The sequence below is a fragment of the Scomber scombrus genome, chromosome 23 (genome assembly GCF_963691925.1).
Source record: "Scomber scombrus chromosome 23, fScoSco1.1, whole genome shotgun sequence".
NCBI classification, from domain to species: Eukaryota; Metazoa; Chordata; class Actinopteri; order Scombriformes; family Scombridae; genus Scomber; species Scomber scombrus.
In genome coordinates, this window is record NC_084992.1 from 21,968,456 (window position 1) to 21,993,684 (window position 25,229).

Genomic DNA, 25,229 nt, shown 5'->3' on the forward strand with positions numbered 1-25,229 from the left:
GGCTTGACTTAAACATTAACTTTAGATGCAGTAATGGTCTGCTTGCTTCCAACACCATTTTAACAATTTATTGATATTTTCGCCTAGCAGGCCGCCCACGTCTCCTCTGTGTGTTTGTTGTGAGTCAAGTCTACCGGCATGCTGCATGTGCTGCTGAAGCATTATGTAGCATGCGTCGTAAACATACAATTGAAATGAATAGATCAGCCTCATTGTACGATACTCGGTCTAGCTAAAAGAGTTTACATCGTGGCGATATCCGATATTAATATCGGATAGATGCATCCCTAGTGACAATGTGTATGGACTTATGTGAGCCAAACATGCAATAAGACTAAAGGGTACTTCAGTCTCTCCATTTAACCCATCCTAAGTATAAGGAGCAGTGGGCAGCCACTGTGCAGCGCCCAGGGACCAACATCAATTCTAAATCAGTGCACTGACAGGAGAACTAATCTAACATTCATGTTTTTTTCCAATGTGAGGAAACCGGAGCAACAGGAGGAAACGGCATGCAAGCATGAGGATAACATGCAAACTCTACAAAGAAAGGCCCTGCTGCAGCAGCCAGGTATCAAACCCAAGACCATCTTGCTGTAATGCAACAGTGCTAAACTCCTGCCAAATAGTGATGGACAGTCACCCACTTCCCCTTATGGATGACTTTTTTCTGAATGGTGGAGCCACTATGTTCTTCACCATTGATTTGGCTAATGCTTATCATCAGGTGTTACTGACAGAAGAAAGCCAGGACATACCTGCATTTAGAACACACAAAGGGCTTTTCCGTTTCCATCAGGTTTTCATAAGGACTGTGTTCATTCATTATGGTTGTGCATCCTCCAAGCTGATGTCCCTGGTGCTGAAAGGCCTCAAAAGGGTCCAGAACTTTCTGCATGATTTGATAGTCTATGGCATGGACAAAGAGGACCATGACCGCAATCTATGGTTCACTGGGCACACCATCTAAGCCCAGAGTTTGCAGCCGGACAAGGATCACCTCAGAAGTTCAAGTGGGGATAATACAAAGAAAGTGTCTAGATATTATCCCCAAGCAAACAGAGCTATAGAACACAGCAACTGTCTTTTCAAATAAACACTTCTCACTGCCAAGCAGAAAACAAATCATGGAAACCATTTCAACAGAATTGCCTGCTCCAATACCATGCAGGCCCACATAGTACCTCAGGTGCGTTGCCATTTGAACTCATGTTCAACTCAACACAATGATGAGCACAAAAGTGAACAGTTGCCAAGCAAGCAAATCCACCCCACTGCTGGAGAATCAGCAGCACAATCATGTAATCTCAGAACACATCAAAAGCCCAATCAGATGGGAGGAGAGGTCCACAATGCCAAGGATCAAAGAGGGAATCCTAGTCAGAGTAAGGCCCCATTAAAAAAGGCCTGTCAAAGTTCCATGGATCTACCAGGGTGATACGGAGAGCTGGTTCAAGTGCTTATGTGCTGGAGGATGGACATACATGCAACACTACTCATTTCTTTCTGGTCCCAGAAAGTGCAATGGACATCATCACATGCCCTGCTGCAGTCTATTCTAACAGCTTGATGGTGATATGCACACATCCACTGGAGTCATAAAGAAGCTTTCATGGCTTAACAATTATGGACATTAATCTCATGGCCCTGGGGGTTGAGCAGTTATTAACGAACAGATGACAATGTGAAAAGAAGACATATGTTGGACATAGTGAATACACTGTTTATCATATTTGAACATGATAATGCGTTTTGGTTAAGATACTCTGTAGAAACAGGTGCCAATGTATTTTGCAATTGTTTTGTTTACTTCAGCTTAAGCTAAAAGCTCAGTTCAGTTAGTTCACCCACTAGAAGTCACTGTAGACCATTTGTTGCTGTGCAGTATTCTTGAAACGAAATCGAGAGAAGAAGAAACAGTTAAGTTAGGAAATCAAATTGATGAGGTGTCTCATTCCCTTTCTTACTGTTCTGATTATTTGTGCCAACAACAATGACCGTGTGTGTCGGTCTTCTAGATGTGATTTTGTAAAGATTTTGAAAGATACTGACAAAAAATGTCATCTTGCCAGAAGGAGTGTCAGGTCTGAAAGCAATGGAAGACAACATCTTTTGTTGTTTATTTAGGGCCTGTGTCCATGTTTTTTTTCATTTTCTTCTTTATCCTATCACCATTTCACATTTTGTAAATTAATAGTGTGGCAACAGAAATAATATCTACTAATATAGCTTGCCAGATTCACCCTGATCTGTTTGTAACTTGACAGTATTTCATTTTTAACTGAACGATACAAGGTTTTGGACTACAGAAAAACAACTTTTAGTGTACCGTAACTAAAGCGTATGCAAAGCTATATTAGCCAGTTGCAAATGTTAAAAACTGGATTACTTGCTCTTGTTTTTTGGCCAATTGGGGGCAGTGGAGCAAAAATGAGCTTATTGGGTCTGTTACACTGGAAAAAAACAAAATGAGATAAATCAGGCAGTAGAACTGAGTTTAGCTGCTGAGTTTGTGATAATTTCCTAAGTGATCACTTGATCCATTGTTTATATAAAAATATCGAATATTGCAATTTTGAATTTGTTACATATACTACCCTATACTAATGCTGCATTCATGTGGGATGCAATGTACCGCTGGGAAAAGAATCCCATGTTGACATGTAAGTGTTGACAGACAACTCAAGATGGTTGGTTTGATTGCAGGGTTGGTCATTTCAGGGTTAAAAATACTGTGCATGTTAAATATTGCACTATATCCATTAAATATGCACTTAATTACCTTGAACTATAAACTAATATAGGCCATCCAGGTTTGTTTTGTTTATCAAGCACTTCTGTTGTATTTACACAATTTACATGTTGACATGAACAAGTCAGAAACTGGTAATTACTGTAAACCCCACAACATGACCGAGGCATGAAGTACATCACAATGAGCAGTAATTAAAGTGAAAGAGCTTTCACATCATCTATCATTATAAATCTGTGCACATTTTGATGTTCTGCTCTGCTGCTTGACATGTAGTTCAATATTTTCTCCCTTTAGGCAGAAGAGGAAATATTCCGGAGCAGATATTTGTATTAGGACAGGAGAACAACAGGATGGAGCTGCTTCTTGATTTTCTCCATCACAGGGAATGCTGACTTTTCTCCCTCCAGCAGCTGCTTGAGCGATTCCATTCAGTCTCTGTACATAATTAATCACACACTCATCTCCCTTTCACTCCGACTGAGCCCCAACAAGCCTCAACTTTAATGAAATTCACACCAAACAAACGACTAGAGGACCAGGATGTGCAGTGGCAGACAGGCATTCCAACGAATGAGAAAAAAAATCTTGTTTCATCAGTTAACTTATGAAACATACCTCTCAAGAGATCACTGTCATTTTCAACACAGACACTGTGAAGGAGCTTTTTTTTTTTATTCTGCAGAAATGAGGAGTTTCTGTAGAGGCTGCAGCAGTCAGACAAGTGGCAGCTCAGGGTGTTCTGTGGTTTTGAGAGGTTGGCTGGAACCACATCAGATGACAGGGAATAGATAGTATGCAGCATAGAAAAGACACATACAGCAGATAATGTGACACAAACTCCATTAAACAATATTGTATCTTAACATTAATTTGCCTGTTGGTGGAAATTACAGCTTTTTCAGCAACATTTCTGTGGAGATGATTTGAGATTTGAAATGACTTTATTAGACAGTGAATTAAATTTATACATGACCAGAACCATATCAAGCTCGTCAGAGTGGGAAATCAGTCCAAACTGGTTGAAATTCACAGCAACACATTTTGGTTCTGCTTAAAGGATAAGGAGTGAAGCATTTTTATCAGCTTTCTTAACAGCTGCACACAGTCTGTGTGAGGATAAATATTCATTGATTACAGTAAGTTTATTAAAAGATACCGTTTGGGCAAAAATAGATGTTTTGACTAAATTTGTCTGGGATAAAAAATTTTTAGTTAACAATTATCTCCGTTATTGATTCCTCTGCAGGTTTTTACATTTTTATTTATTTATTTGAGTATTTTTTTCATCTACAAAATGAGGGAGAACTGCACAAAAGAAGCTGTAAAAAGAAGGAACGTTTTCTCTCCACATATACAGAAATCCTCACAACCTTTCCTATTTTGGCAGTAAAAAAATCTAACTTAAATCTAATCAGTTAATATGCTCATTCATTCATTAATTATGCTTTTTTGTTTATTCCTTTTACAAATTCATGATTACTCATGGCAAAGCAGTAATTTAGAGATATATTTATATTGTTACAATGTATTCCCAACAGTGAAAGAGTTTACAGAAATGTAATTCCTATTTCCCTTCCTGTAGGGAACATAAGTTAACAGAAGGTGTACTTGAAAGCTGAACTGAACAGTTGAGGAGAAGACACCATGTTTCAATAAAGGTGTTCCCCACAGAGTGTTTGCAACACTGCACAATACATGCAGATGCAGCAGTAGTATAGGGACTGTATAATGATGTGATTAAACAGGGCAAACAAGGATAATTTCACACAGCAAAGTCAATTACCTACCATTTTAATGTGTATATGCAGTGTGTTTACTGTTATTATCAGTGTTTAATTACTGCCTAATGCAAATGCTTAATGGTAAATATCATTATGACACTCAAGGTATTTATTTACTTTGGCATCGTATTCTGCATAATTTAGTTTAAAGAGTTTACACATTAAAAAAACAAACAAATCATGTCATCATTTCTACTTTGTGTCTCTGAATGTGGCAAAACAATCATGTGACACACTCTCCTAGTGGTCCTTCTCCTGCTGAGAGTTGACGCAGGAAGATTAATAAAATAACTCTCATGTCCTACACTAAGAAAAGTGAATTTAGTCCCAGTTTAACTTTTAGAGCAATTCCTAGGAGACGCTTGATAAATCCAAGCCCCACTTATCAAAATGACTGCAGCTGTGTCTTAACCCCAAGGAGATTTTCAGAGTCACACTAATGGCGCTTTTCCACTATACAGTTTTAGCACTACTCGGCTCGACTCAACACGGTTCCAGGAACGACATTTTCCATTACAAAAAAAGTACCTCTTCAACGTGGGTGGGGTCGTCATAGCACGGCTCCGCGAAACTACTGTGACTTCGTTTTATACGCGACACAAACACATAAACAATGGAGGACATTGAAGCAGTGGTGTACTTGCTGCTGTATGTGGCTGTTTGTCACACACAAAGCAAGAAAATTGAGCCGTATGGCTGTAACTATGGCTGTAACGCTGTTGCCGGTATTTATAAATGCCGGGTTTGATTCTTGTGTGGGACGGTTCATGACTCTTCCAGTGACTCTCTGACCAATCAGTGGCCGGCAGTCTGTTGACATCACATTTAGTATCGGCTCGGCTCGTTTGGAACCTCACCAGAGCAGGTACTAAAAAAGTACCAGGTACCAGGTACTATCCCTAGTGGAAACGCAAAAAGAGTCGAGTCGAGTCGTGCTGGAACTGTGTAGTGGAAAAGCGCCATTAAGGAACAGACATCTCTTTCATAGCTAACCTGCACTGTACATCAAGCACTTACCACATTAAGATCTAATATACAACCACCTGTTGTCATGTGACTGACGTTCCACGCTTATGGAGGTGATATGATGACAGGAAGTGTATGAAGTTACCTGGTGATGTCCCACACACACGAGCTGATGATGATGACGTCAGGCTTGAGTCCGTGCCGAAAGTCCTCCAGGACGCTCTCCACGTACGCCGAGTAGATGCGTGTCAGGAAGTAGAAACGCAGCAGGTGGTGGTCAGAGCGGTACTGGCGCACCTCTCTGTACTCTGTGCCGTTAGTCATGGGACCTAGGCGACCTCCTTCCACCAAGGTGTCCCGCTCAAAGGAAATCTCCCCCTGGATGACAGAAAGGGAATAATTAAATGTCAGCATTAGAAAACAGCATTTCTTTATCAATAACCAAGCCTCATTTTACAATTAACATAACAGCAGGTTGGTGCGTCACATCTTTTTATGGCCTCTTAAAATAAAGCGTTGTCTCCTCATCATAGGTAAAATAATGTGTAATTCACATTATAAAATTATAATAAATTAAAACTTCCTTGCTGAGAATCTTCTCTTCAAACGAGTTCTCAGAGTTTTTATTAGTAAAGAATAGAGGGAACACGTACATAAAGAGAAGGAGTGGGCTAAAATCTTCAATTTTTGATGAACAGATTGTTTTGGAAACTTTGTAAACAGATGTTATATATGTTCTATAATCTGGATCACAGATGTCCCACATGATGAAATATTGACTTGTCAAGTAAAGTGAGTGTGGCATCAAACACCATCTGCATGTTCTTTCTGTATGTAGTGCCATTTTCTTCATCCTTTGATGGAGTAATTGCAGAAAAACTGTTGTGAAAACTGATATTTTCAGTCTTTTCTGAATCATTTGAATTAGCTGATGAGCTGAGTGGATCCGTACTAACTCGCTTACTGACTAAAATGCTCCTGCAAATGAGCAGAGACCTTTTTTAATTCATCCTGCTTTTACTTGTCAAGGCTGAATCAGACTTCCTCTACTTTCGTCTCCACAGTAACTGTTCCTTTTAATACTCAGAGCATTAGTCCAAAATACTTCTTAAAGGATAGATTCACAATGTCTTTAAACAATAGGAAGCAGGTGGACATCATGCTTGGAGAGGCTATTTAATTTTAGCAGAATGCAGTGTAGCCAGCAGTAAATGTCGAGATAGCTTAACTCTTTCAGTCAGGAGCCTATATGACCACTGAAACAGGTTTTAATCATTCTTCTTGTTAACAGTGACCATTAAAAGATCCCTTCCTAATGTCCTTCGGTGGAAGTGATGGGGGACAAACTCCACAGTCCTCATGTCTAAAAATGTATTCTAACATTTGTCTGAAGCTGTTATAGAGCCTCATGCTTCAGTCCACATTTGTCAAATGAAGTGGACATCCTTCAGTGTTACAGTCATATTAGTACTAACTTCCTTCTTTTTCTTTCAATCCTTTCACTGCAGCTCAACAGGGAAACACTGTCCAGGGAAACACAAAGAGGGAATTTATACTATGCAACACCAATATTACTCTTGTACATAATGTTACTTTTTTTTACTACAACTGTTTTTATTGCTTGTGTACTTATTTTCTAGTGTTCTTTATTCTTTTTATTGATGTTCTTTCTATTTTTTTTTTTATCCACTTGCTGCTGCAATACTGTACATTTCCCAATCATGGGGCTAATAATGGAATATCTTATCTTATTATATAAAGAGAACATTTGGAAGATAGCCACTTTATTTGCGTAACTTTGAAGCCTCATACAAGCTTCAAATACACTTCAGTATACAGAGCACAGAAGCAGGACAGATTTGGTCATTAATGCAGAAGGAAGCAGGAATTATTACAGCAAGAAAAACATCTTTCAACATTCACACTGACACCTGAACACTGTTTTAAGATATGCTTATTATTAAAAAACACTGTGAACCTACCCTTTAAAGTTAAGCCTGACAAACCTTTTATTTTCAGTTTCTTCTAACTCTGCCAGTTAGAAACTCTTTCTAGCCTGAAGATGTTTTGTGAATACGCCGCCTGAATAAGAAAAACTATTTGGTATTTCACTGGAAAAGCAAAGTCAGGACAAAATTCTATAATTTTGTGTACGTGTTCATTTTGAAACTGCTCCAATTTATCATGTGAATCCTTAGAGAAGTCCCTATCTTCCAGTATAGTAAGTGACCACTGTAATTTATAAAGGAATGGGGCTTTATTTTAAAGGTGGGAAAGAAAGGATTAAATTGCTTTTTGTTAATATTGGTAGCTATTTGCCTCATGATCATCACCTCACAGAGATCACAATTTTCCTTGTGTCTTAATTGCTACTACATCACTGTGCACAGCACTCTATTAAAGTCTGTTCTGGCAGCTTTGGTTGCTTTGAAATGCAATTTATTTCCAATTGATAAAGACGGAATGAGGAATGGAAGTCAGACTGAACCAAGGCCTTTGAGGCGACAAATGTGAATTGCCTTGAAACGAAAGGTTCTATAGTGTGACTTCAGGTATGCTGCTGCTGTTTCATGTGACTGGGAAAAAAAAGAAAGAAAAAGCTGAAGATTTACTTTGGACTTGAGCTGAGGCAGAGTCAAGTACTGATCCCTCTGAAGCAGCAGAACCAGGTCTTTGTACATGGAGCGCTGTACTGAAATCAAAGAACAAATCCAACAGGCTTCACACACATCAAGTAAGAGAAAAACCTCAAAGATTTCCATCAATTACGATGAAAAATATGAGAAAAGGAACAGAGGAGTGGGGAATTTCAATGGTTTACATAGCTGCTAAAATATGAGGCAGTACTCTCAGGATGATAACATGCTTTGTCTTAACATGGATGTTGAATCCAAACTAACACTTTCTTTCTGTTCAAGTGTTTCATCCTAAAATATCCCAGGAAGCATTTTTGGATAAAGACAATTTAGAGAACAGGATGCTTCTTTTTTATAAGACAATCAAAGATTCTTATATGAAATGCTTACAAATTTAGTTACTCATCGTATCTCTTGTTCATGTGTCTCACCTGAGCCACCAAGAACCACCACAAACTTGTTGTGCAGGAGCTGGCTGGCCTGCCTCTGTGTTACAAATGTCCTCATGGCTTCACGGCGGTCTGTTTACAGGGGAATAATGTTTGGATATGAGAAGTGAATGATATATAACACACTTTATTTCATCCCTGTCGCCTTTGACAAGAATGAAGTAATGTTACTCGGGATACAATTCGCTCCAAACTCCATAAGCAAGTATATCAGTTAAAAGATATAATACACTGCATGGTGTCTCCTGATAACCTTAGAATACAACTACACTCACTGGCCTCTTTATTAGGTACACCTGTGCAATACAACAGCTCTGCTAAATTCTACTCTTATGAAGTTTATATATATTACAATAATTCTACTTTATGTTTATTACTGAGGTCATAGTGAAAGATGGTGATGTACTACGGTGTATTATACTGAATGGTGTTCCTAATATTTTGTCCACTCCATTAACATACATAAGGGCGGCAAAATATTAGGAACACCATTCAATATAATGCACTCCAGTAAACCACCACCACTTAGTACGACCTCAGTAATAAACATAAAATAGAATTATCACTTTTTTGACAATGTCAGCAAAAACTGAAAATGTATAAAGTTATAAACATAGAATTTATAGCAGAGCTGTTGTATTGGATTTAATTAAACTGCACAGGTGTTCCTAATGAAGTGACCGGTGACTGTATGTATTCGTTGATCATTCAAAAAGCAGTTTATTATTTAAGATTAATTAAGAATGCACCGACTTTTAACCATCATCTATCTATGTTGCAGTATCTTCTGAAAGATTTGGTCTAACAATACAGCTCAAACTCTTCCAAAAATATTTAAAATCCATCAATTAAAATATATATATATATGTGTGTGTTTATTGATACACACACACACACACACACACACACACACACACACACACACACACACACACACACACACACACACACACACACACACACACACACACACACACACACAAAAACGGTGCAGTTGTTCAGGATATTGTTCACCTATTGATCATTTAAGCATAACATAACTTTTAGACCTGCTCCACTGTTCCGTCTGTAGTTTGTGAGTGACAGCTCAACCAAACTCCATTCAAAAATATGTCAATTAAACGATACCACACCTGAACCAGAGCGATAGATAGAACATGAACCACGTGACCGCCTCTGGCGGCGACATCAAAAGCTGTTCTGTTCTATCTATCCCTCTGATTAGCTACAGAGTAGCCTAGCTATGTTGCTAATTCAGTAACATTAGTTTAAAATATGTCAACCTGTGTCAGCTAGCATTATGTTTGATAATTCATTTACAGTAAAATCACTTTTTAGAGCTGATACACTGCTACTATTTACAACTTTGTTTTGTTTATGTTTGGACGTGCTTGCAACACACAGGCTAAACTCCACTCAAATATAGCTAAAGGCTATAGGAACAGAGTACAAGTTAAAAATGGCTACCTTTAAAACTGCGTCACTTCTCTCCGCCTCTTGTTATAAATGTAATCATCATTTTGGGGAGTTTGCATTAATGACAACCAAATATTTAAATTATTTCGAAGTAGGCGTTTCGTAATGTAAGCTGAATTGAATAATTAAGTGTATTCTATTACCTTAGTATTGGTTATAAAAGTTATATGTCTCTACTTACCATTTACAGGTTCATTCAGCAGTGATGTTTCCGGTCTGTGTTGGCGGGATCCTGCAGCTACGTCATATCTCCACAGAGCACGTGATCAACCTATTTCACTTCAATCACTTATTTGTCTTTTATTTTGAAAGGATTTGGAGAGTTTTGTTTCACACAAGATTTATATTTTTTTAAAAGCGTTATTTCCTGTTTTGTGTATACAAATATCAATATCTGTAGCATTGTAAACCTTTTTAGTTTGTTAGGTTAATTTCATATCCACGAAGCAAAAATATCAAAAACAACCTCATCATCTAATTAATTTTATTATGAAAATATTAGTTTGGGTCTTTATATTGTATACAAAATTAGAAAAGTTTATTTATTATCAAAATGTATTCCGAATTTGATTTAAGTCTGTCACTTGGGCCTTTACTTTTTATTTATTTAGTTATTTGTCTGTCTTTCTATGGAAATTATGTTTTTATTTATACCTTTTTTTTTTAAATGACTGGTTGCTTGTATATTCTGTGTTTATTCTATTATATACTCTGTTCAATAAAAAAGAAAAAGAAAAAAAGTCAAACTATGAATAGAAGCCCAAAAAAAATCACATTGGCCAGTTGCAGAGTGTCTGACCCTTGACCTCCCATGACAACTCCGCGTGAGCACACACACACACACACACAGTTTATAGTTTTGCTGCACTACCTTACAGAGCGACTTAATGTGGCCAATACTTCCAGTGTAGAAGACTGTAGAAACACACAGTCTCTTCTTCCCCTGAAAGAATTCAACAAAACACCCCCAAAAAAGTTTCATTATGTTAATTTGGATTTTAAAATATATTAAGTCTGTTAATATTTTTTAGTGTGATGTTCAGCCTGGATGGACACTTTGTTTTCACCACTTTATTCAGTCTTATCCTATTTATGTTAGCAGTTTTCTGTTTAGAATGTGTTATTTTGTCTTCATCAGCAGACCTTTTGACTTGTCATTATATGTAAAGCACATGTGTTACTAATAACAATAATGACTGCTCTGTTCTATTTATGTCACACTGCAGTATGGCAGTGCAAGTATGCATCATAGCAAGACCCTGAAACCAAAATGACTAAATGAAAATCAGCCATCATTCATTTTATTATTTACACCTGTCTTTCTATGACTTGTCAACTTGTCTTCTGTGGTACAGAGTGATATAGTATCCATCGCTGTATCCATCACAGTGTTGTATTTTCACAGAGAGGCCGTAGGTTGCAGTCAAAAAAATCTATGATGCGGACAGCAATTCAAAGCTCTATTGAGCAAAGCCACAGATCATTTCATATAAATGTCTATAATTTCCATTTCCTGCTGGTGGGTCTAGACGCTGTTTCAAAGCCTTAAACACACTGCGGAGAAAATCGTGGCGGGTAAATAATTTGGATGTTTTATTTGATGGCTTAAAAGTAGTCAATTTAAATATATTGAGCATAAAGAAAATGCTGAAATCAGCCTGTAAACGATTGTTATTTATATTCTACATTTTAAAACATTGCTTGCTAAAGCCCGAAAATTCTTTTTATAAAATACCAGACGTGTGTCATTAAAGGTTGCTATAGCCTTGAATTTGTCGTCCCAATTTTCCAAATGAAGAAATGTGTCTATTTACTTGTTTTTGCTGAGTTAGATGAGAAGATTGGTATCACTCTCGGTCCGTCTTACTACATGTTGCATGTGTGTGTGTGTGTGCCTGAGTAAAATGCATGCAAGGCAACTACACTCTGATGTGTGGGCCCAGCTCAGCCTTGGGTAGACTGTTCAGAAGGGGCTCATTTGGTGGTGTCATTGCATGCTACAGCCTCTCAGCAATGGAGATGAAATAGTATGCAGCAGTCCGTTTTGTCTTTGGTTTGATCTCCAGCTCTGGAGCAGAATCAGAGCTGTTGTGTGTTTGAGGGACTTTCTGTTAGGATATAATCAGGGATCACGGCTCACAAGGCTTCCAACATGACAGCAGAGTTTGATCACTGAACTTCCATCTGAGGCCGACATTAAAGCCATTAATCTGCTGAGTCAAAGACTAATTACACTATTAACACCATTTATGCAAGGGTGAATTCAACATACCAACAATGATATCACAGAGTAAAATTCCTCACAAAATGATAGAGACTGAATGTTATACTCAGTTCATTGTGAAGCAGCAGAGCTGTAAAGGGGGCAGCTGGTCTCCGTGAAAATAATGCTCCACTGCCTATGGATGACATGAGGTCCCTCTGCTTATTCTTGACATTTACAGGCCAGATTGCCATGAAATGTGTTCAGGATATTCATGCTTCACAAAAAGTGGACGTTTTCAATGACCCTGGCCTGGACCTTTTATCTCGGCTACCATCATACGATCGTATCCTCTTCTACAGCAGCTATAAAAAACGGAACAGGAAGATTTCCATGACATTTACAGAAAATATTTGTCTTACCCAGAGCATGAAACTTTACACTTCCGACACTCCATGAACTTTCCTTCAGAGCGACCCTCAGAACGACATATCAACCTTGCACCTTGCAAGATGTTAATATTTTACACAGCTCCCAGTACCTCTCACCCACACTCATTTTTTCTATATTCATTGTAATTAGTATTTTGAGATGGTTTTATTATTTATTCAATTAAATTTAAATTTAATTTAATTTTTCTTTTACTTTTGAAAATACTGTTAAATCAAATTAGAATTACCCCTAGGGATAATAAAGTTAGACCTATACCCTATACCCTATAAAGCCACCATGTATGAAATTTCAAGTGCTGTATTACTGTAGAGATTCTTTTTAGAATACAGATAGTAAACCATTGGAATGTGTTTGATTTGTTCAGAAAGGTGAATGAAAGAAATCCTCAAGAAGCTAGCCTGTAAAAGCTATAGCAGAACCATGGCTAGCACTGAATCATGAGTGAAATGAACTGAATGCTAATACTTCACATTTTAACAGAAGAACATGACCTGGTGGTGCGAGTGGGAGCTTATGATGTAACAAAATGTGACTCGCTGCTGTTTTTATAAAGCACGTACTCTTTATTGTGTGTCTCACCAACTGAAGGCTAGCCCAGGGAAAGACATTAGCGTATTTATACACCTCCCTCATCCCTGTGGCTGCACAGAGTTTGATTTATAGACAGCGGTCCTGGAAAAACTCGGCTCTTTTCATTTAGATCACGTCTGCTGTCTGGCGCAGAATCCACCCCACAGGTTTGTTTGGGCACCCGGCGCCCGGGTAATGGGCTAGGAAAACGTCTACATCGATATATCTCCCCACGAGGCCATTCCTCCTCGCTGTCCGATAGCGTTCCACTCGAACCGTGGACTCTCCAAATGCATTAGTCTCCAGGGAGAAGAAAGCTGCCTCTCGCAGATATCTCATTTCCAACAGAGTGGAATCCATTAAGAGCAGGTGAGAGTGGAGACTACCCGCCTTCATACTCGCTCATCACCCAGGAACTATAAGATCATCATAACACCATTGTGGGACACTGGCAATGATATTAGAACGGGTTTGTTTTAAAAAGGTGCCATTTTCAGCCTTCAATCCGACAATCATTACTGAAGTCTTACAACTTTACCCATCATTATACAGTCATAAAACTCCAGCTGAGGCTGTATGCTGGTATACACTTCCACCTCAGGACCTGGGTTAAAACCTTTGTTCCACTCAAGTGTTTTTTTAGTATGATAATGCAGTCTACAGCTCCTCAGATCTGCCTACCAATGGGATATGTAAAACCTTTGCAGAAAAACAGGTGTGCTTCTCTTGTATTGAACTCCAGCCGGTTGTTCCGCCTCATAAATCAGCAATGTTTGCAATTTCCCAAAAAAAAAAGGTCAGGAAAAAGGTAATGTTTCAAAGGTCAAAAACAACAAAAGAATCACATCAATATTAATTGACCAACAGTAAAAACCTTTTTTTCCAACAGGGAACCATTAAGAATCAAGATAATGAAAACTGAGCTCCATTGATGAAGGCAGCAATAACATAACATGATCGCATTTCAATAGAGCTTTCAGTACATGTGATACAGTAATAGTGCCTCTTTCTGCTACTTTTGTTTTTTTTAAAGATTTATTTATGTACATTTTTTTAAACTTTATTTGATAGTGGATTGCATAGGGGTCGGCAGGAAATGGGGGGAGAGAGAGAGAGAGAGAGAGGAATGACTTGCAGCAAAGGTCCCATAGATCGAACCAGGGACGCTGCTATTACGTGGCATGCGCGGTAACCACTCAGCTACCAAGGCACTCCCTCTTTCTGATACTTAGCCCTCCTGTTGTCCTCGGGTCAAGGAAGGGAGGAGGAAGGAAGGAAGGAAGGAAGGAAGGAAAGGAGTAAGGAGGGAGGGAGGGAGGGAGGAAAGGAGGAAGGAAGGAAGGAAACGAGTAAGGAGGGAGGGAGGGAGGAAAAGAGGAAGGAAGGAGAGAAGGAAGGAAGGAAAGAAGGAAGGAAGGAAGAAAGGAAGGAAGGAAGGAAAGGAGTAAGGAGGGAGGGAGGAAGGAAGGAAAGGAGGAAGGAAAGGAGGAAGGAAGGGAGGAGGAAGGAAGGAAGGAAGGTTGGAAGGAAGGAAGGAAGGAATGAAAAGGAGTAAGGAGGGAGGGAGGGAGGAAAAGAGGAAGGAAGGAGAGAAGGAAGGAAGGAAGGAAAGGAGTAAGGAGGGAGGGAGGAAAACAGGAAGGAAGGAGGGAAGGAAGGAAAGAAGTATCGAAGGAAGGAAGGTGCAAAGAAATAGGGAAGGAAGGAAAGAAGGAACAGTCAAAAGAGATGGGGTCAATTTGACCCAGGAGGACGACAGGAGGGTTAAGTTTACACCTACTAGCGACTTATGGAGCATCTATGTCATTGGGGACTCATGAAGGCAGACCAGTCCACATTCTCCACAGATTTGTATCCATATAAAATCTAACCAAATATCTCCCTGAAGAGCTGTTGGTTACGGTTTTTGCATTTTAATTATGTTGGAGTCTAAGAAGTGGTATATTTGTTGTCTAACGTCCTGTTTCCTCATCTTTTGAGCAAATTACTCTCACATATAGCTACTGCAAACTTGAAATAGCAGTATGTCCCTCAAACTACAGCCTGTATTCCCAACCTGCACTGCAGAAGCAATATTTTGGAGGTTTCACCGAGATCAAGTAACTGCAAACATTTCACAGCACACAATAAATTGTTTTAATGAACCTATTCCAGCACAGAGAACCATGGTTTTGTTTAGGTCAAGAGGAAAAAAAATTGGCATGAAGTATTCTGCAGTCTCAGCGTACCTCAAAAACTGGAATGGCTACAATTGAATTTTGGAGTTAGACAAAGTTGTGGAACTCAAAATCAACCCCCCAAAATGCTGGATCCTACATTACCTATAAGGCAACCAATGGCATCTTTTCTTAGACACTCTCACTGTGTTCCAAATACATTCTGAAAATGGTATTTTGTTCAAACCAGACGGCATGGATTTCTGTGTGTGCTGTCGACGGGACTCTATTATCGCACAACGGATCGCTCGGTGGCAAAGCACAAAGGGGAAAAACTGCACATGTAGAGGGGCAGCGTTACACGTCTGGTAGCGCACAGCCTATAGGAGCCTCATTAAAAGAAGAAAAACAGACGAGACAACAGCTGGAAAAAGCGGCTGAGGTTGCAGATGATTTGACGTCCGTTGCGTCAGGTTAGTAGGCGCTTCATTTGTTATACACTAACCGCAAAAACAATGACATCTGATGACACCCTCGTGGGGGTTGTTTTCTCAGACTTGACAAAGATCCAGAGCCTCAGAAGACAACTGAGTACTCCTCCTCGTGACAGGTAATCTGATCTGTATTAATGGAGTTCTCCTTTAATTATCTCTATGGATTGATTCATTTGTTATCTTTTGAAAAGACTTCGGCCTCAAGATTGCATGACAGATTTAATTTTACAAGCAGAGACATTGTATGACATGCAGCAGCTCATTCATATGCATCCTTCTTCTTCCCTTTCAAAACACATCAAAAGGCTGTCATCACATAATTGCCCAGAAATTTCTATTAAATGTTTGACTTGGAATGAGTAGAAAAATAAGAGAGAGAGGGAGAAACGTGGTGATAAGTTTTGTAAAAATATTTTATGTAACAATTCAAAAGTCATAACACAGCAAAAGACATTCAAATCAACGTGAGCGACGGGGGTGTGTCCTGCAAGCCCCAAGCATCCATCAAGTCCTCCACCGTGTAAACAGTGTTGAAAAGAAGCTGCTGTGTGATTGGCTCTCCTTCCTCCTGATAGGCCTCTGTATCTCCCGATTTTGCATTTTTTTTTAAGACATTCCTCATATCAATACAATAAATTATAAAAACCTAAAAATATGGAGGAGTTGACCTGTGGTAAACGTATAACGTGAGATTTTCAAGCGTTTTTTTTGGGGACACACCCCCCAGGTATGGAGAGACCTCTTTGGCACATAACACAAATCATAAAAAAAAAACATGACGTAAAACAAACTGTAAACAAAAACAATTATTACAAAATGCTTTTTTTTTTTTTTCATACACAGACAGCATAAACAGATTAAAAAATAACGATAATCCTAAAAAACTGATTTGGCAAATGTGACCGTCCCCCCAGCGATAACACTTGTCTCAGTCTGCAAGGCCTCCGTGCAAAACCGCGTCGATGTGGTTAATGTTAGCGCGCTGGGAGGTGTGGAGAGTGAGGAGGGAGCAGGGTGGTCAAAAGTGAGGGGAGATTGGGGGGGAGGGAGATTGGGGCGAGGGAGGGGAGAAAGTTAAGTTTTCATTTTGAAGTCTGAACTGGTGCGAGTCCTGTTTGTTCTTTCATGTCTCCGTTTTTAACTTTGTGTTTGTCCTCCTCTGGTGTGTGCGACAGCTCTGTGGTTTACCAGCAGAAGTCTCTTTAGTGCAAATAGGCTGTCAGCCGCCGCCTCCTCGGAGGGTGGAGGCTGGAGGGTGGTGGATGGAGGAGAAGGTCATTTTCTCGGTGGAGGCGAGGCTGTGTTTGGTTTGGCACCTGGTACCGGTCTGTGAGAAAGGGGAGGAAAAAAACACAAGGCATTCTAGCATACTGAATTATATTTCCCTTTTAAGAATAAAGCAGGCAAAATTACTTTTTTTTTTCTGTCAACAAACATGTACAGAGCCAAAGCAACTACTGACAAATACTGTGTGTGTATCCAAAAGCCTGATAGATCTTATTCCTCTGTGTCAATGTTGCCCAAAAACTATTAAAAACACATCAATGAGCCACACTGTTGCACTGTGTGACATGTTCCTTCATTACCATGTACACACGCACACACACACACACACACACACACACACACACACACACACACACACACACACACACACACACACACACACACACACACACACACACACACACACACACACACACACACACACACACACACACACACACACACAGTCCTGCTGCCAGAAATACTCACTAGATCAGAGGCTCCTAACCCCTCAGGGTACCGGCCCTCACAACATTTGCTGCAGGGCCATGAGGGAGAGAATCATGAGTCAGCAAAAAAAAAAGGAAAAAAAAGAAGCTGAATAATAATTATCATCGGCTGTAATTTCATAGGATATTTTGGGGTAAATGCAGTCAGTGCTGCATGTTTTCTCATCAATCCCCGTCATGTCGTACCCCTCTCGTATCCTTCGTGTGTTCTCGGATTTAAAAGTCGAAATTCTGATAGCAAGACACAATTTGGGCTTTTTGAGTAAGAATAATAAACTAATATATCAGGTTAATGCTGAAAAATCCTCTCACAACAAAAAAGTATTTTTCCCTCCAAAAAATATTTTACCACTTTAAAACCCTTGAAAATTCCCAAATCTATGAATATGCAAATATTTGCTATATTGTGATGATGCGATTGGCCCAAACTAGTTGTGATGTCACAAATCTTGCTCGTAGGTACACGCTTTACACTGACATTTAAGGTGAGAACAGAGAAACGTTCCCCCTTCAGCAGATGAATGTGAAAACAAACTGCACATACATCATTCTGCACAGAGAAGAGAATCAAACCCAACTGCAGCAACAGGAAGAAAAACACATTTTTGAGTGTAGGGGGACTTTAATTATAAAGTCAAATTCATGAGATAACTTGTAAGTTCACAATTCAATTCCATTTCAATTCACTTATTTCTATAGATATATATTGATCTACTATCTCAAAGTAGTATTGTATAATTCTGCCTTGGTCAAAAATCCATCATAAGAAGGTTAGATTTGAATTTATCTCAGAGTTTGATTTATGAGTGCTGTAACACAATGATCACTGTTGCAAAGCTGCATGTTCCCTGTCACAATAAAGCTCAATAAACTTATTGTCATAAAGCATGTCTCCTCTCATTGGCTGAACGCTGTCTCCTGCAGTTCCTAACAGGTGAGGACTCTGCTGCAGCTCTCGGAAAGGATTGATTTCTAACAGCTTTTACCACTCTTCCAAGAGTTGGACAAAAAAATGCATCACCCTGAGAGTTTCTGGTCAGTTAGCAGCGATTTCCTTCTCTGAGCAGCTTAATAAACACAACCCCTGATGTTGGATCAGCTGTTGGCATGGCCTGTGCTGTAATCAGAGAAGCAGATGAAGGCACATTCAGATCCATCTGCTAGACAACAGAAGCAGAGGAATCATAAAACCCTGAAGAACAATCACCTCCAGCCTCCCCGCCTCACTTTTTTACTACGTTGACAGATAAACTACACGGAACAAAAAAAAGCATGACTCTGCATCTAAAAGACGTACAAGCACAAGCCTCCACAATGGATGTCACTTATAAAAAAAAAGAAAAAAAAGAAAATTTAATTGCTGATAAAGAAGCGAGTCGGTGCATTGCATGGTTTGTAAAATCGGGAGAGTTTATGTGCCTGAACCTGCAGCCGCTCTGAACGGACACAGATAGGAATCCTGTGAGGCAGTATTTCTCACAGATACCTCCTTGGAACCTTTACAGCAGCCATAAAAACTTCTTAAAATCTCGAGAAAAAAAAATAGGGAGGGGGGAACAAAACAGCAAACAACAGCTGCTTTCTGAACACAACTTTTCTCATTAGAGGACTTTTAGAGCTGCTTTAAAAAAAAAAAGTTACATTCTCCCTGAGGTCAAGTGAAGTCACACAGTGTTAAGTAATGTTTTCACAAGAGTGTAATGCTGTGAAACATATTGTCCAATACAATGCTTTCAGTGCCACGGCCTTGAGTGGGTGGACGACATAATGTGTTACACTTCTATAGGAAGACACTCCACCAGCTTTGTGAGTGTGTGAATAAAAAGCAGCAGAACGGCTCAAAAGAAAAATAATCAATTCATTAATTAACAATCCGAACATAAAGAAAAGAAGATATTAACAAAACAACTGCGCCGTCTCTCAAAGTGTGTTTCAAGAAATGATTTAAAGCGTTAAAGTGGATCAGTTCCTCGGGTGACTTGTTCCGGCTGTTGCTGTTAGAGCTCTGATGATGAAGTAACCTTTGATCTGGAGTCTAGACTGAGGACACAAAGCCTTTTCTCTCTGCTTCAAAAGCAGAACAGAACTAATCAGAAGGACAGAAGTTGAGTCAGAAGACTCGAGTGTCCTCCGTGCGACGTACACACTGGTGACAACTCAAAGGAAAAGCTGAAATCCATGTAGATCCTTCCAGTGTCAGACAGTTTGGACAGTCGTGGCTCACTGCTATGGTTTGAAAAGTCTGACATCACCATCATCAAAAACACCAAATTTTTAGTTTTTAACAACTCTTTCAACTCACTCAACTTTTGGGTGAAAATATAGTGAGTGAAAATCTGAACTATTAAAAAATGAAACCATCAAGAGAGCGAGACCCTCGTGGAATGGACTGGCAGGTAGGTGCTGCTGATCCCTTTCACACACATTTTTTAGCTGGTATGTGTTCATAAAGTATGCTGAATCAGCTATTAGGAACTCCTGTTTGTTGTGCTGCCATGGATTCACACACAACTATCACTAAATCATTTGGATACTGAATCAAATTTTAAAAAGTGATGTTCTGCAGCATCGTCACTCTCTGATTGTAGGTGGATTTATGGAGGTTTATCAGCAATGGACATAGCAGATAATGATTGACTCAGTTATGATTCCAAGAAGGAGGAGGAGGATTTGACTCTTCTTCACAGCATACATTATGTTCACCTCAGCGTAAACTCTCCTGCTCCACCCCTGGGGAGGCTTCTGGCTTTCTCTTGTGTCTTTGGCCTGCTGTTCATGTGTATTACACACAATATCCTGCTATTTCCCCATGGTGTGTTCAGTTACAGAGGAACACAGTGAATATTTCATCCCCCACCTCCACCTGTAAAGTTAATCCCAGCTGAATGGAACTTTTGACTCCATCTGTGTTTAACCTATGATATATATATATATATATATATATATATATATATATATATATATATATATATATATATATATATATATATATATATATATATATATATATATATATATATATATATAAATATATATATATATATACACAGTTGAAATCAGAAATATTCAACCACCCCAAAGATTTTAAGGATTTATCTATTAAAGTTTTGTCAAAGAGCAACATTCTTCTTTGGATGACTTCTTTATGAGTTGAGTGATACATAAAATAAACACAGAAAATAAATCATGTAGTATTTGTGTGTAACAGTATATTTTGTTAAGATAGCCATGTCACAATTATTCAACCCCTATATAATATTGTTGTTTTTAAAGCCTTCCGCCAGTTTTTATGGCCTAAAGTGGAGTAGAAACATAATGAAGCCTTTGGGAACTCTATAATGATCCTTCATTTGATTCAGCTGTGATGCATATATAAACCCCACCCATGAAGGTATCCAAGGTGAGCTGCAATCATGGGAAAGACAAAGGAGCTTCCATAAAGCTGAGAGAGGAGATTATTTCATCACACCTGAAGAGCTTTGGGTATAAGAAGATTTCCAAAACATTCAACATTCCGAGAGACACCATTGGGAACATCATAAGGAAGTTCAAAACATCTGGAACAGCTGCAAACCTGCCTGGCTGAGGAAGAAAGCCCAAAATTTCATCAAGGGCCCATAGCAACTTAGTCAGGACAACTGAGAAAACCCCCCATGTTAATGCAAAACAACTACAGGATGACCTGATGAAGGCTGGTACAAGTGCTTCAGTGGCAACTATAAGACGTGCACTGAATAAACAAGGACTTCATGGCCGGACTCCAACACGCTCCACTCTTGACCACAAAGAACATCAAAAGTCGCCTAGAATAATCCAGGAGGAATTTGGATAAGACTACAGAGTTTTGGGAGACAGTTCTATGGACTGATGAAACCAAGCTGGACCTGTTTGGACATATGGACCAGCGGTATGTCTGTCATGCGAAAGGCCAGGCTTATGACCACAGGAATACCATCCCCACAGTCAAGCATGGAGGTGGATCATTGATGATGTGGGGCTGTTTGTCTGCAGCAGGAACTGGCAATCTTGACCGTGTACCTGGTATCATGGATTCCCAGAAATACCAGGCCATTTTAAGGAGGAACGTGATGTCTTCTGTTGACAAATTGAACCTTGGTGATCATTGGACTTTCCAGCAGGACAATGATCCCAAGCACACCTCCAAGTCAACCAAAGCTATGTTGAGAAATGGATCCTGGAATTTCCTGGAGTGGCCTTCTCAGTCAACAGATTTAAATCTGATTGAAAATCTTTGGTGGGATTTAAAGAAGGCAGTTGCAGCACGGAAGCCATCAAACATCACTGAGCTGGAGGCTTCTGCTCATGAAGAATGGGCAAAGATACCGATCGAGAGGTGTAAGAAGCTTGTCAGCACCCATCGAAAATGTTTGTTAGAAGTTATAAAAGCAAAAGGATGATCCACAAAGTACTGAAGCTGGGGGTTGAATAATACTGCACATGCACATTTGTTAAGAGAGTTACATTTTTCATTTGAACTTCAAAGTTGAGTCAACTTGTGTTGTCAAAATAACTCAAATATGTATCAATAAATATTTTCTGTTATTTAATGAGGTTTTTTGTCACTTATTGTCATTATCCTTCTAAAGACTAAAGACTAAAATGTCTTTTGAGGTGTATATATACACACACTTCTATGAGGAATAAATCAATATTGTATCGATATCGTGATATTCTATAGATATTATCTTAGATTTTGAATATGGTAATATGGTGATTTGGAATAAGTCTGGTCTTTTCCTGCTTTTAAAGGCTGCATTAAAATAAAAATGTTATGATCTTAAAAGACTGTTCTATTATCTGTCTTTATCCACTTAGTCATTATATCCACATTACTGATTATTTTTTATCAAAATCTCATTGCATAAATATTTTGTGAGGGCAAGAATAATCATCCCTACAATATTGTCAAAATATCAATATCAAAATATTTGGTCAAAAATATTGTGATATTTGATTTTGCCCATATCGCCTAGCCCTACTAACTACAAAACTGCCTAATCATTTATTGAAGTTTTCCTTTAGATCAAGTTAAGATATTATATTAGTCAATAACTGTGCTTTCATAATCTAGCCCTTGAGGTGGAATCATGTACACTATACTCACCAAGACTCCCAAACAAGCCTCACTTTCACCATTACAATGCTACTGTTGTGTCAGTTTTAGAATTTCTCCCTAGGGGGATCAATAAAGATACCTTACCTTACTTACCTCATTATGGAATGGCTCTGTCTCAGGTTTACTACTTTTCAGTTTTTATATGTTACCTACTGGGGTCATCACCCATAAGCATAGCATTGATTTTCACCGCTATGCAGATGACACACAACTCTATATAGCTGTTCATCCTGATGGCCTGAGCCCTAACCAAACTATGTTTACATATTCAGTTTAAACAAGCTAACCCTTCCCTACTTGAGCATCGACACTACAAAATGTCTTTGAACTTCCATGTTTTGCTTTTGCCCACCTGAGTACTCTGAGAGGTGGGATGGCTGAGACTTTGCCCACAGGTTTGGGTCCTACTGCCGGGGGCATCATGACCAGCAGGCCCGTAGAGGGTTTGGAGGCGGGGGTCCGGGCTGGACTCGCTGTGGGGGAGGCTCCTCTGGCTGGGCTGAGTGGGAGAGGCCTCTGAGGAGGGAAGGGGGACGATCTGGGCTGCAGCTCAGACACCAACTAAAGAAGAGAAACAGAAATATTGATTACTGACATTCTGTACATCATTCAGATGCAACAGAACACCAAGACACACTAGTCCTGTTTCCATTAAGGAAGTTCCGGGTAAAATTTGGGAGGCAGGAACTTTACAGGAACGTCCTCTCACTCTGTCCTCTCAGCTGTTGTCTCTCCGTTGCAGATTGGGACCTTGATAGGACCCACTGGACTCTGGAGGTGACGTAATCATTCTACAACAGTTTCAATCTACTACCACTCTTCTTCTGCTGGGTTTTAAAAATGGCGCTTATCTTGGTGCTTTCTTTTGATGTCACATCCCACTTTGAGAATACTCAATCAGCACCAAGTCAACCTCAAGCCCCACCCAGGAATTTTTCTGGGCCGCATGGCTCTGAGGCAGGGACTCATTTTGAGACATGTGCCAACGGTCACGGCCCCGTAAAATGACCCCAAAGTTCCTGCAGTGGAAACTGCCCTGTTGATGTCAACATAGCCTTAGTGGACAAGAATTCTTATGCATTTACACACATTTTTCAAACTGCACTGAAGTGGCTGCGTGAGGTGTCTGAAATGTGGGAGTAAAAGAGAAAAAGCAAAAAAAGAGGAAAAGTGTGTTTCTTCCAAGTGGGATCAAAGCCAACATGGTGCAAAACATAAAAATCCCTGGCACATGGACATGGCCCGCAGGGGAAGTCCATTCCAGTCTCTGTACTGGAGGGAATCCAGGTTGTCTCCTGAATCTGCTTGGCTAGCTGATAAGAGGAATGTCTGGCCCACTTTACACAGGTGGTAGATTAAAAAAAAAAACCTAGCACAACAACCCGACTCAGAAGATCAAATCACAAAGTATACTCACATGAAATATTGGATATTTGACACAAACAAGAAAAAGCAATATGGAATTCAAAACTTTATGTAATTTTCTCTCATTTTACACTTCACGGGGACGTACTGATGAGAGCAGTTTTGGGGGGGAGGGGTAAATCAATAAGAAAGCAATCAGATAAAAACATATCACGGTTTTATTTATTTCTTTCTTCAGGGCTCATAAAAATGTCTGCAATATATCTAAGAAAAAGAAATAGATACAGAGTTTTCAACAGTTTCACTTGACTCTTCCACCCCCTGTCATCAAGATGAAACCACTCTGAACATATGTTTTGGAGCTGTCCAATTCTGCTAACGTTCTGATCTGCCATCTTTGGAACATTTTCTTATATCTGTGATAAAGGGATACAAACAGAGCCAGTAATCACATTATTTGGAGTAGCTTCTGGAGTGTTTGCTCTGACAGGTGCATAGTGTGATACCTTAGTCTTTCTGTCATTACTGGCACAACGGTTAGTGTTGATTCACTGGAAATCTGCCAGACAACGATTACCACTCTAAATAGTTGGTACAGCACAGGCTTTCAAAACTTAAATACTCCACAGGGGGGCTCAGCAGACAGATTCTTTAAAGTCTAGAAGCCTTTCCTCTGCTAAACTCCCACTTTAAACAAAACTTTCTATCAAAACATTAAGTATAGTTTCCCTGAATCTCTTTACACACCCCTTACCTATTTGTGCACTGAAATTATTGTATCTAGTTGAGCTATGGTGTTGTGTGTTGCGACAAGTAATTACATATGTTGGAAACGTTCAATAAAAAGGTTCAGAAATAAAAAACAAGAGCGACATTAAAACATTTATCATAAACAATGAAATTAAGCTTTAATTATACAACACAGGCCTGCTTGCAGATGTTGTGTGATGTCGAAACCAAATCCAATATGAACTGCACTGTCAAAATGTCTTATGACAAGATGTTACTTTTGA

General features: G+C 39.3%; 2 protein-coding genes across 2 annotated transcripts in view; both read right to left on the bottom strand.

Annotated features, from left to right (window-relative positions):
- Window positions 1–8,645, bottom strand: part of LOC134005597 (uncharacterized) — a 29,186-nt gene extending 20,541 nt beyond the window's left edge. The window contains exons 1-3 of the mRNA XM_062444519.1: window positions 8,570–8,645; window positions 8,115–8,194; window positions 5,648–5,880 (exon numbers count right to left, since the gene is read on the bottom strand). Coding sequence (XP_062300503.1) covers window positions 5,648–5,880; window positions 8,115–8,194; window positions 8,570–8,645 — 389 coding nt within the window. The remainder of the gene's footprint in view (window positions 1–5,647; window positions 5,881–8,114; window positions 8,195–8,569) is intronic.
- Window positions 8,646–16,987: 8,342 nt separating this feature from the next.
- adam19a (ADAM metallopeptidase domain 19a) overlaps window positions 16,988–25,229 on the bottom strand; it is a 206,891-nt gene continuing 198,649 nt past the window's right edge. The window contains exons 22-23 of the mRNA XM_062444365.1: window positions 23,204–23,412; window positions 16,988–17,266 (exon numbers count right to left, since the gene is read on the bottom strand). Of these exons, the coding sequence (XP_062300349.1) occupies window positions 17,215–17,266; window positions 23,204–23,412 (261 nt within the window). The 3' untranslated portion in view covers window positions 16,988–17,214. The remainder of the gene's footprint in view (window positions 17,267–23,203; window positions 23,413–25,229) is intronic.